Here is a 12850-nt window from a genome sequence, read left to right as displayed (position 1 = left end):
TCGAAACCTCCCTGTCGTGTTATAAACTGTTTGTTTCCGACGACACCACCGTATCACCGCACTTTTCTCTGCTGGTGACTGTGTCGTGTGACGCTATTTCTGACGGTGATGTTGTATTTACGCCCTCTGCCCTGTTCATTACATGCAAATGTTCTCCACTGCCCGTTTCTCTCTTTACTCTCCACCATGACGTCACGAAGACGCTCGTGTACAATACGCTAGAAGGGCCTTTACCTTTATTCTATGGTGAATGTCTTGGTCACGTGCATCCAATTGACGCCCGTCACATTTTTGACGCTCCATATAGTTTACTTTTTACGGACCTCAGCGCACTCATTTCTGACTCTGTTGTTGACCAGTCACTTCTTGACGCTTTCCACCGCTCCATCGATGTCGCAACGTCTTCTTCAGAACGAAGCCAGTTAGTGAACCTCCTGCCAAAAGTTTCGTACTTTTTTTGACAGCCACGCTTCTGGCCTCAGTCGCTCATCGAACATATATCACAAGATTGACACAGGAAGCCATACGCCTCTACGGCAGCGCCCCTACCAAGTCTCAGCGTCGAAGCGCCGTGTTATTGACGACCAGGTTGCTGACATGCTCCAGTGGGGTATTGTACAGCCTTCTAACAGTCCCTGGGCGTCACCGGTCGTTCTTGTTAAGAAGAAGGATGGCTCTATTCGGTTCTGTGTGGACTATCGACGTTTAAACAAGATCACCCGTAAGGACGTTTACACGTTACCGCGAATAGACGACGCCATTTACTGATTGCAGGGAGCAGAATACTTCTCTTCGCTGGATTTACGGTCTGGATATTGGCAAGTTCCTATGGAAGCATCTGACCGAACTAAAACAGCATTTGTCACACCTGATGGATTATACGAATTCACCGTTATGCCTTTCGGCCTTTGTAACGCTCCAGCCACTTTTGAAAGAATGATGGACACTATTTTACGAGGCCTCAGGTGGAACACATGTTTATGCTACCTCGATGACGTAGTTGTCTTTTCCACCAATTTCTACACCAATTTATATCGTCTCGAGCACATCCTCACACGTCTCACCGACGCCGGCCTTCAACTGAACCTCAAGAATTGTCGTTTTGGTGCCCGGCAGCTCACCATTCTTGGCCACGTCGTATCGCGGGATGGCATACTTCTCGACCCCGCCAAGCTCCGAGCAGTCGCCGATTTTCCGAAGCCAAAGAACTTGAAGGAACTTAGAAGTTTTGTAGGCTTGTCGTCATACTTACGACGCTTCATTAGCAATTTTGCTTCTATATGTGCGCCCCTTACGGACCTTCTTAGGGGCGACAAGGACCTTTCCACCTAGTCACCAGCATGTGACGATGCATTCACCAAATTGCGCCACCTGCTGACTTCACCACCCATCCTCCGTCACTACGATCCTGCCGCTCCCACGGAGGTTCATACTGATGCCAGCGGTGTTGGACTTGGCGCTGTGCTCGCGCAAGGAAAGGCAGGGTTTGATGAATATGCCGTCGCCTACGCAAGCCGAACTTTGACGAAAGCCGAGGCTAACTACTCCGTGACCGAGAAAGAGTGTTTAGCTATTATTTGGGCCCTTAGAAAATTTTGCCCCTACCTGTATGGTCACGCATTCGACGTCGTCACTGACAATCACACCCTTTGTTGGCTATCCACACTTAAAGACCTTTCCGGACGACTTGCTCGCTGGGCGCTCAAACTTCAGGAATACGACATCCGCGTTATTTACAGATCTGGTCGTAAGCACACGGACGCCGAGCCCTTTCTCGCTCGCCCATATTGGATGAAGGTGTCTGCCTCTCTTCCCTCGAGCCTGCACTTGCGTCATCCGCCTTGCGCAACATGACGGTGGAACAACGAAAGGATCCCTGGATCAGTGGCCTCATAAGCATTTTTTCTGATCCTCTCACTCCTTAGCCGTCTCGCGCTCGCCGCCGCCAAGCTAGCAACTTTCGCCTAAGCGATGACCTTCTTTATCGGCGCAACTACCTTTCTGACGGTGGCAAGTGTCTCCTTGTTATACCCCGCCATCTTCGAGCTGCTATCTGCGAAGCTTTTCACGCGGACCCACAGTGCGCCCACGCAGGCCTCTTCAAAACGTACGCTAGGCTTGGACTCAGATTTTATTGGCGTGGCATGCATAACTGCGTGCGAAAATTCATTCGCTCGTGTGCTCAGTGCCAACGACAAAAGTTACCTCCCGGGCAAGTCTACCCATCACAACCTCTTCCTTGTCCTAGTCGACCTTTTGATCACGTCGGCATTGACATTTACGGACCACTACCATCAACTCTAGCTGGTAATCGCTGGATTATTGTTGCGATAGACCATCTGACACGCTATGCCGAAACAGCCACGCTGCCGACTGCCACAGCCCGCGACGTTGGAACCTTTCTGTTGCAACGTTTCATTCTGCGTCATGGTGCCCCTCGCGAGCTCTTAAGTGACAGAGGCCGTGCCTTCCTTTCTGACGCCTTGAAGGCATTACTAAACGAATGCCGAATCGTGCAGCACACAAGTACAGCGTACCGCACTCAAACGAATGGCGTGACGGAGCGCTTCAACCGTACTCTTGGCAATATGCTGTCGATGTACGTCGCCTCTCATCATTCAAATTGGGACCAAGTTCTCCCGTTCGTCACCTACGCGTATAATACTGCCGTACAAGCTACTACTGGGTTTTCGCCATACTTTCTTCTGTACGGACGAGAACATTCAAATACAGTAGACACTATTCTTCCATATAAACCTTATGAGTCCGAAAGTACAACTCTGTCCGAAGCTGCCCGACATGCTGAAGAATGCCGCCAGCTTGCCCGCTCTTTTTCTACCGAGGACCAGTGGCAGCAGCAATCCCGCCAGACTGGGGAACGTTCGGCTCCAAACTTTCCACCTGGTTCATTGGTATGGCTTCGGGCACCTGCTACCGCACCTGGCTGCTCCGCAAAACTTCTTCCCAAATACATCGGGCCATACCGCGTTGTAGTAGAGCAAACGTCACTCGTCAACTATATCGTGGAGCCCATCATCCCATCCACAGACCTACGCTACCGCGGCCGCGACACTGTCCACGTCTCTCGTCTCAAGCCATATTATGACCCATTAGTCGTTTCTTCTCCCTAATACGCCAGAATGGCGTCTTTTTGTGCGGAGGGCGATTGTAGTGAAGAAGAGGAGCTTCAGCGGCATCTCTAGGCGCCTCAGGGGCATCGCCATCAGAATAAGCTCGTGCTTGCTGTGCTTGGCCAGACACTGCTGACTGCTTCGCTTTCTGCGTTCTGCTCTGCAAATAAACCCCGTTACAGTCACCTTTACCCACAGGGCAACCTGTGGCTTTACCTGCTTTGCACTATTTAGGCTCACTTTCCTGAGGACGCTGGCATAGGCGGCGCGTCCCTCGGTTCCCAAAGAAGGTGACACCTGGACCACATGAAGACACTTGCTCGGTCGTATCTGGCGCACTCGTTGTTGCTTCATCGGTGACCGGTGCCTGACGCTTCCTTGTCTGACCGCTATCTATTACTTCTTGTTCCTGATTGCCAGGAGGCTTGTCATTAAGGTCTTCTATGTGGTGTTCTTCTGCAGCATTGCATTTGTTTATGCTTTCACTGGCGTCATTAGCGATGTTATTTTGCGTGCCGAGGGTATCAATGGACAAGTGTTCAGCTTTCTTTAAGGCACCTTCTGCTCCTCCCGCTGCTTCCCCGGTCGCATCAACTACTTCAGTGACATCCATAAGATGATCCAGATGCTGCTATTATGTGCCTTGGCCAGAACTGAGTTTGTTGGCAAAAGCATCCGACGAGTGACCAAATCGCTGGCACTGCAAGCACCTCGGTGTTTTGCACTGTCGACGTACATGCCCCAGTCGCTTGCAGCGAAGACACAGTGGAGGCCTACCGGTAATAAGTACGAGGCATTGGTGGCCATAGATTGACATAAGGTGTGGTATTGAGCTCACAGTGATGGTGTCTTTGAGCTCCAAGGCAACGTCCTATTTGTTGTCATTCGTTGTTCCATTCCAGCACACCTTCATGCCTCTCTCTCAACGGACTTCACAATGCCGTAAGCTTGGAACGCCTCATCAACACGTCGCGATTCAAGATGAGGTGGAAGCCAAAGAAGTTTCAGCCTAATATTCTTGGTCTCCGGATCTAGCACAATGCACTTCAGTCTTTTTACACGGAACTCACCACAAGTGACCAGCTTTTGTTTCGCCATGTTGCTAGCACACGTAACCATCCACACATGGCTCATTTGATGCTGGCCAACTCCTATGATGTCCACTGTGCTCACCACTTTAAGCAGCACGTCACGGAAGTCTGGAGCACGGTATGGCCTACAATTCAAGTCGGCATGAAGGAAAACGGAATTCAAAACGTCGTTACCGGTTAGAAGACGTGGCTGGACGACTTTATAGCTTCAGTCTTCATCATGAAACGTAGTCGATGATCCTCGGCCGTTGGCCGATACGCTGTTACCAGCAGAGATCATCTTAGAACACAGCCGATCAGTGCGGCTTCTTCTTCGGATACTGTACAATAGCCACATGAGAATGCTAAAGGTCACTCTAAAATGACTATTACGACTTGAATGAGCAGTCATTTCAGCAAAGTAGCATTGTGTCGGTTACCGTTTAGCTTGCATTAGATATGCTGTTTTGTAGCAGGTGTGTCATGTCATGGTATTATTTATCTTCGTATTCTTTTATGATAATGTCACCACGATGGAGTGTCGGGTGCGTCTGTAAGATATTGTGTTTATCAGTTGCTGTAGCGGTGAAAGGTGAATCACGTACAAAATATATACTCAAGTTCACTGTCGTATTCCTTCGTTACTACGATATTTTGTATGGATTGCGCTGTGAGTTTTTCACTTCGACATACTGTATGAAAGGCCATTGTATAAAAGGCCAACTTGTACTATTAAAATCCTGTTCTATTTCACATAGACTGAATAAAAATGAGCTAGCCTATTCACGTTTCATGTTGATGTGGGCTTGAATTTCACCCGCAGAAACAAAAAAATGCGTATAAGAATGCAGTAACTATATTTGATTAGCCAAAAGTGAGCTCATGTTCAACAAACCTATATGCAACTGGTCCTACTCATTATATACGACCATTTTTGTGGGAATCACGTGAATGAACGCGCGAAAATGCGCATGAATGAGTGAGGCGTCTACTTACCTGTAATGAGGCTTAGGAGCAAGCCTATAAATATCATCGCTGTCGTGATTATGAAATTGTTCCAATAAGAAGAAATCATTACGAACGACGCTTGGCTCCGCCTGTGAAAAAGGAAAAAGAAAGATTTTTAATGTCAAGATTTCATATAAAGAGCGCTTGTTATAGTGGCTGTCGACTGTTACGCACTTTCTATACTATTCCCTGTATGAGTGAAGAAGGGCTCATCAAAAAGTCATAGTATCACCACAAATACGGGGCAATGAATGCGATGGCAAGAAAGCGCAATGTCAGGTGACGAACAGCAACCAGATTGCCAAATCGCACTGTGCAACGCGCTGCTCAAGACAAAAGAATGCACAAAACAATTCCCCCATCTCCCCGAAGGGGATCGTGGGGAAATGCGAATACATCGCATGGTGTTCATAACGGCGTTTCGAATGTGAGAACCAAGCCCCGCCACGGTGGTCTAGTGGCTAAGGTACTCGGCTGCTGACCCGCAGTTCACGGGATTGAATGCCATGCCGGCTGGGCTGTGGCGTCTGCACTTTCGATGAAGGCGGAAAGGTTGTAGGCCCATGTACTCAGATTTGGGTGCACGTTAAAGAATCCCAGGTGGTTGAAATTTCCGGAGCCCTCCACTACGGCGTCTCTCATAATCAGATGGTGGCTTTGGGACGTTAAACCCCACAGAACAATCAATCAATAGAACGTGAGAACCAAACGTTTGAATAATAATGCTTTCTTTTTTTATGCGAAGCACTTCTTAGCGAACTTCAGCGACTTTGAGCATACCTGTCTGTTTGTCTGTAATATATATATATATATATATATATATATATATATATATATATATATATATATATATATATATATATATATATATATATATGTATAAATATACGGTTTTCGTCTAGCCTCGCCAATGGACGCTGGTCATGCCTGGCGTGAGGCATAAATGCTCACGTTTTGCTAACGCGGCGTCGCTGTGCCCAGCTGCGCGTGCATCAACGCTACATTGGAGTACATTGGACCCTTCCGGATGCGCTCGCGGCCGTTTTTCTAGCTCCACATATATCAAATTTGGTGTTACTTGACATCAATGATTGGCGAAATATATGACTGGTGCAATAGGGAAAATCTTGACACGCGTGTCATGTAAGAACGTGACAACATAACACGCTCATAGCCTACTCGCGGCCGTTTCGCTAGCTCCACATATACTAAATTTGGTACCACGTGAGGTGAATAGATGACAAAGGTAAACGATGCATCCAAACATAATAGTCATGACGTGGAAGTCATGTACGGCATCATTTACCTTGACCTCGTAACATTGTGCTGATTTTAAAGTGACATATCAGCGATTCTCATTTATGCTTCGCGTATCATTCATTCCCACTGTACGTGAGATCTGCCAATTTTTTGTTTTCTTTAAACTGTTTTTTTCATATTACTACCCTTGTGAAGTAGGAATAGGTTTTACAACTAATTTAATTACTGAGTATAAATATTTAAATGTTTAAAAGAATAAAGAATTTTGCTCAGTATTCCTTTAGTCTGACTGAGAAATCTCTCAATGTCGTAGTAAACATAATTGTCACTGTAGCCCAGTGTTTATGCGCCATTTGATAGAACAACTGATTCGGATATTTCCAGACCCAAGGTTCGAAGAGGTGTTGCTATGAATCTTCTCCTCTACTGCGTGCGCCAGGCACAGCATAGTAATGACTAATTGTTTCTCCTCCTTACACAATAGACACAGAGAAGACCGCGCTTGAATAGCTCTATGCTGGTAAAAGTTGAGGGTGATAACCCGACAGCGAAGTTTGGTTATAGCCAATTCCATCATTCTCGACCGCGATAACTCACTGTTCCAGGAAAGAATATGTGCTTATATTCTGGAGAAGCTGTCAAGACAAGGTCTCAAAAGCATTTTTTTGAATGTTAGCGTGTGGAATGGTGCAATTGTAGTGTATGCTGTCAGTGTAGAAACCCAAATTATCGGCACCAAAAGCAGCGCCTTAGCTAAAGAATTGGCGCTTTCGTTTAAAAACAAACCCTTGCGTCCTGGTACCCAAACTAAGTGGAGACATTAAAGGTGTGTGAGAACCAGTATTCTGAAAAACTTTCGAAGAGGTGGTTCACCAGATGCTGAGAGAAAACTCACACAGGAGTCAGTGATAATTGCTACTAATCTAAATATACTTCGTAACTTTCGGAAAGTCAATTGGGTTGTATAGGGGCCAACCCATTATAACGCAGTGTTCCAAATCATTACAAACTTTTCAAGCATAATTCTTTGTCACCAAACGAACACAGCATAAAAAGAGTTCCACAGAATTCCTTACAGGTACGTAAAGGGTACCACGCTTCCCGGATAAGAATGATAAGGGATGGCATAGTGGATTTACCTCATTGTCTTTTTTTTTGCATAGTAAATGGGTCAACCAAACATCACGTTATTTTCTGTAGTATATACTAAGCCTTACCCAAAATATTTTAGGGACTGTTTTCTCCTTCTTTAGCTTAGATTTGGATGCGCGAAATGTACTGTTTTTTGGGGCTTTGTCTCTGGGCTACATTGACAGAAAGTTTGCTGATGCATTGCAGGAGTTCGTCGAGGGTTCGAAAAACTTTAAGTGTTGAAATCAATCCTGGCTGTATTTCCTACGTTCCCAAATTTATCTTTCAAATCCAATTCCCCACAGTTTTGCTCGTACTCCACTAAAATTTGATATTTCTTCAGTAAGTTCATGTTTCATCTTTATTTTTTAATAGACAAAATTTCAGCTTTCACTGAGAAAGTATACTATAACAAGAGTCCGCATATTGGCCAATCCTCCAGCTTGGGTGTGCGCCAACTCTATTCTACTACTCTACTACAGAAAAATTGGTGCTTTATGGCTTAGAGGGTAGCCGGGTAGTGTCCTTTTAGTAGTTAGCCCAATAGAGTTTTAAAAAGGCTCTAGCAAGGACGCTGTTACAGCTTTCGCTGCGACTCTTCTGTGCGTTCCACTAAAACTTGGCAATAATTTTTCAATATCTGATTCCGTTTATTTGCTTTGAATTTCTACTGGTACCATTAGATGGGCACGTGCGTGTATAAGAACACGTCTGAGAATATCTTGTCCCCGTATTTGTGATATTTACCGCCTTCCACTAGCCAGAAGTTCTTATCGCTGCATCGATTCGTAGACATTATGATAGCGATGCTTCAGGCAACCGGTATCTTATGTCGGTGTCTGGCTCATCATTTTACACGGCAAAAAAAAAAATGAACTTGCTCTCTGAACAAATGACACAAATGCTCACCGCGCACACGGCGCGCATAGAAAACATTGAAGCGCGACTTCCGCCATCTGCGGGCAGACCGATTAGAACGGTGAGTAAGCCCTACACTAGACAGCAACAGAGTCAGCAGCAGCAGAACGCGCTGCCAGACGCCGAGCCGCAGATTCAGCCGCACCCCAGTCGCCTCGACGGCGATGGGCTAAATTAAACACAAGCATCACCATGGCTAGACACGCGCACACTCACACTAACACTCACAAACAACAGTACACGATCTGGCAGTGGAACTGCCGGGGATATAGGAGGAAGCGGGGAAATCTCGAGCAATTTATTCGAAGCCGTGAGACGAAACCGGACATTATCCTTTTGCAGGAAACAAATTATCCGGCAAAACTAGCTGGTTACAAAGCCATAAATGCGGCCGCGGCGGACAACAGGCGGAAAGAAAAACGTGCTACACAGCGCTCGGCGCGTGGTGGGACGCCGGGGGCGGCCGCGGGTCGCCGAGGGCGGGGCGATCCGCTCTCGTCGTCGGCGCGACCGCGGTCGCTGCCGTCGCCCCCGCCGCGTCCGGCGCCGGTCGCCGCCGTGCTAGTTAGACGTAACATCACGGTGGCGCAGCGCGAACTTGAGTGCGTAAGGATACCGCATGTTTTTGTAGAATTAATTCCTAAGCGCGGCCGAGGCCTGTTTGTACTTAACGTCTACAGTAAACCCACGCTACAGCACCGATTTCGGGAGATGCTCCGGAGAGCAAGCACGGCCGCCAACGGCGCACCTCTGCTAGTTGCGGGTGATTTTAATGCGCCCCATGGGGCCTGGGGATACACGCGTGAAACGCTCAAGGGCAAACACCTTTGGGAAGACTCGCAAGACCAACGGCTTGAACTGATCGCGAACCCCGCTGATCCGACGCGCCGGGGTAACAGCGTGAGCGCAGACACGCTACCGGACCTCGCGTTCGTGTCGAATGTCACAGCGGCGTCTTGGCAAAACACGCAGGAGGACTTAGGGAGTGACCACTCTCTGATAGAGATTACGGTAGACATGGGCCCGAGCGTTCGTAGAACATACTCTGACAGCACAGGCCGTAAACTCAAATTAGTGCAGTGGGACGCGTTCCGCAAAAAGAGAGCAGAAGGCGGGTGGGGCGACGAGCCGATCACGGATATAGACGAGTGGACCACGACGCTCAATCGGGGCGTAGACGCGGTAACGTGCCACATCCCGCCCGAAGCGAAGCTCGAAGTAATCGACAGCAGGCTCCTACACATGTGGGAAGCAAAGCAAGCTCTACTCAAGAGGTGGAAACGCCAAAGACATAACCGGGCGTTGAGGAAACGCATAGCACGGTTAGACAGAGAAATTGAGGAACATGCGTTCCAAGTCTGTAGGTCACAATGGGAAGACCTGTGCAACGGCCTCGAGCGACAGATGCGAGGGGCGAGTGCTTGGCGCCTTTTCCGGCACCTATTGAATCCGGAAGATACTCGTGCCGCTCAAGGCCATAAAACTCGGAGACTTGTGAACGATCATAAAGGCGATGACCTGCTCGGTGCAATACGTGACCGTTACTTTAAGTCGGCAGAGAGCGTCCAACACCCAGATTATGACGGCGTTGCTAATGAGCAACTAGACGCCGAATTTAGCGAAGCGGAAATTCGGGCAGTCCTTTTTGAACTAAACACCCGATCGGCGCCCGGCCTGGACCGGGTTTCGAACAAGGCTCTCCGCAACTTAGATGACGAGTCAATCTCCCGATTTGTGACTTATGTCAACGAGTGCTGGCAACGCGGTTCCCTTCCTGAAGCGTGGAAAAGAGCTCGAGTTATCATGATTCCTAAACCGGGCAAGCAGGTTGCGCTTGATAATCTAAGGCCAATTTCGCTCACGTCTTGTGTAGGAAAAGTTCTGGAGCACGCAGTCCTCAAACGCGTGACTGACTTTCTCGAAGTCCGCGATGTATTTCCGCACACCATGCTAGGATTCCGCCGCAATCTCTCCGCACAAGACGCGTTGCTTCAGCTGAAGCACCACATTGTTGATGACATTACCAGCTCAACCAAGGCGATCCTTGGCCTAGATATTAAAAAGGCCTTCGACAGCGTTAAACACGAAGCAATTTTAAACAGAGTTGAAACATTAGGACTAGGACAAAAAACATATAATTACATACGTGACTTCCTTGCCGGCAGACGCGTACGCGTCGTCGTTGGAGATGTGGAACTGCAAGAATTTGAGTTGGGCTCGAGGGGCACGCCACAAGGCTCCGTAATTTCGCCATTACTCTTTAATTTAGTTCTATTGGGGCTACCCGAGAAATTTTTAGGCATACAAGGATTGTATCACAGTATCTACGCGGATGACATCACCCTCTGGGTTCCCGGCGGAGGTTGTGATGGTCACGTCGAGCGTACGCTCCAGGCAGGTGTAGACGAAGTTCAGGAGTACTTGCGAGGAACGGGCCTCGAATGCTCGGCAACCAAGTCGGAACTTCTAATCTACAAACCTACAAGTAGAGGTCGCAAAACCCCGCGCGACGAGGAAAGGGAGTGCTACAAAATAAGCGTTCAATTGGCAGATGGCACTCCCATTCCACACGTAGACAAAATTAGAATTCTGGGGTTACACCTGTAGGCAAACGGCCATAATGGTGAGACGGTGCGAAGACTACGTCGTTCGGTAGACGACACGATCCGACTCCTACGTCGTATCACGAACAGACGTACTGGTATGCGCGAACACTGTGCGATCCGTCTAGTGCAGGCGTACGCAATAAGCCGTATAACATACGTTGCCCCCTAGCTCAAATTGCTAGGCTCAGAAAAAAACAAGATCGAATGTATAATACGAAAGGCTTTCAAGAGAGCAATGGGAGTTCCACTGAATGCGAGCACTGAAAAGTTACTAGAACTTGGACTGCACAACTCACTCGACGAGTTAATTGAGGCTCATGTCGTTTCGCAAAACGAACGCTTGTCGGGGTCTAAGACGGGTCGACCCATCCTCGAGTCACTTGGCATCCGGTACCACACTCCGCAGGGAGAAAAAGCGGATGTTCCTGCCTCGGTTCACGACCGCCTAATTGTTCCGCCGCTTCCTAAGAATATGCACCCGACGCACCACGTCGGGCGCCGTAACCAGTGAGCTAGTGACCTTCAAAAGAAGTACGGCACTAGCGACAAAGTTGTGTACGTAGATGCCGCAAGATATGGGGACGAAAGACACGCACACGCCGCTGCGGTCGTTGACCGTGCGGGCAAATGCCTCGCGAGTGCCACGGTGACCACGGGACATACGGAGGCGGCCGAAGAAGCCGCGATAGCCCTAGCAATCGCCACGGTGCCGAACGCTACGATCGTAATCAGCGACTCGCAGGCAGCAATCCGCGGCTTCGCGCGCGGCCGCGTCTCGCGGGAAGCGGCCCGCATCCTTAAGAGGTGCGGTGATGGTGACTCAGCGTCGCGATCGCCACAACAAAATTTAACAGTCTTCCTCCTTTGGACCCCGGCACACACTGATGTCCCGCTTCCGGGCAACGAGGCGGCCCACGCCGCGGCTCGAGGTCTCACTCGCCGAGCCGCGGCACATTCCGTGACCGCCGCCTCCGCTCCCGAGAGCGGGGCTTCTGATCTGCCGGATCGAGACACTTTCACAGACACGCAGCGACAACACAGACCACAATGGGCGTGGGGTGATCGTCTCATCACGTTCCGAGATATTACGCAACACCACAGACTGGAAAGGCGAAAGTTCCCGCCACCGCATGAAAAATTAAACAGACACGATGCCGTAAGCTATCGCTTACTGCAAACCCACTCTTACCCCAGCCCGGTCGTCTTACGCCACTGCTACCTGCACTTACACATTACCGATCTATGTAAAGCATGCGGGCACAGAGCAACGCTGCGCCACATGCTCTGGGAATGCGCCGATAACAATGGTCGAGAAACGGCCGCCGTTCGCGATGCGCCTATGGCGGCTGCCAATACCAGGCAACAGGAAGCCTCGAGCTCACTCGTTCCCGCCGCCGTCCCGTCTGCGGGAGCCGCGGGGGACCTTCTCCGTCGGCGACGCCGCCGCTGGGAGGCGGCGCTCAGAAGCTCGGAGCTCAACGACCAGCTCTGGGCTGTCCGGCAGGCCGAAGATGCCGCCCGAGTTCAGGGACTCAGCGCCGCCATCTGAGGCCACCAAGACCAAGCTGCCGGCCAAGTTCTAATAAAGTTTCCTCTCTCTCTCTGTGTAACATCTTTCGGTGAGTTATGGCTTGCGGCATATATGCCTCTCTATAAAAAGCCCCTCTACAACACCGAGTTCGAAGGCGAGACAGGAGCTCCTTCGTCGCCTTCACTGGCCTTCCTA

At 49.3% G+C, this 12850-nt stretch overlaps 1 protein-coding gene across 4 annotated transcripts in view; it reads right to left on the bottom strand.

Annotated features, from left to right (window-relative positions):
* Positions 1–12850, bottom strand: part of LOC119165133 (sodium-coupled monocarboxylate transporter 2) — a 108056-nt gene that overhangs the window by 18385 nt on the left and 76821 nt on the right. For all 4 annotated transcript variants that reach the window (XM_075884333.1, XM_075884332.1, XM_075884335.1 and 1 more), the window contains one exon: positions 5198–5298. In XM_075884333.1, coding sequence (XP_075740448.1) covers positions 5198–5298 — 101 coding nt within the window. The remainder of the gene's footprint in view (positions 1–5197; positions 5299–12850) is intronic.

Source organism: Rhipicephalus microplus, unplaced genomic scaffold (genome assembly GCF_043290135.1).
Source record: "Rhipicephalus microplus isolate Deutch F79 unplaced genomic scaffold, USDA_Rmic scaffold_28, whole genome shotgun sequence".
NCBI lineage: Eukaryota > Metazoa > Arthropoda > Arachnida > Ixodida > Ixodidae > Rhipicephalus > Rhipicephalus microplus.
Note: the sequence above shows the minus strand (reverse complement) of the source record. Positions and strands in the feature narration are given on the sequence as shown.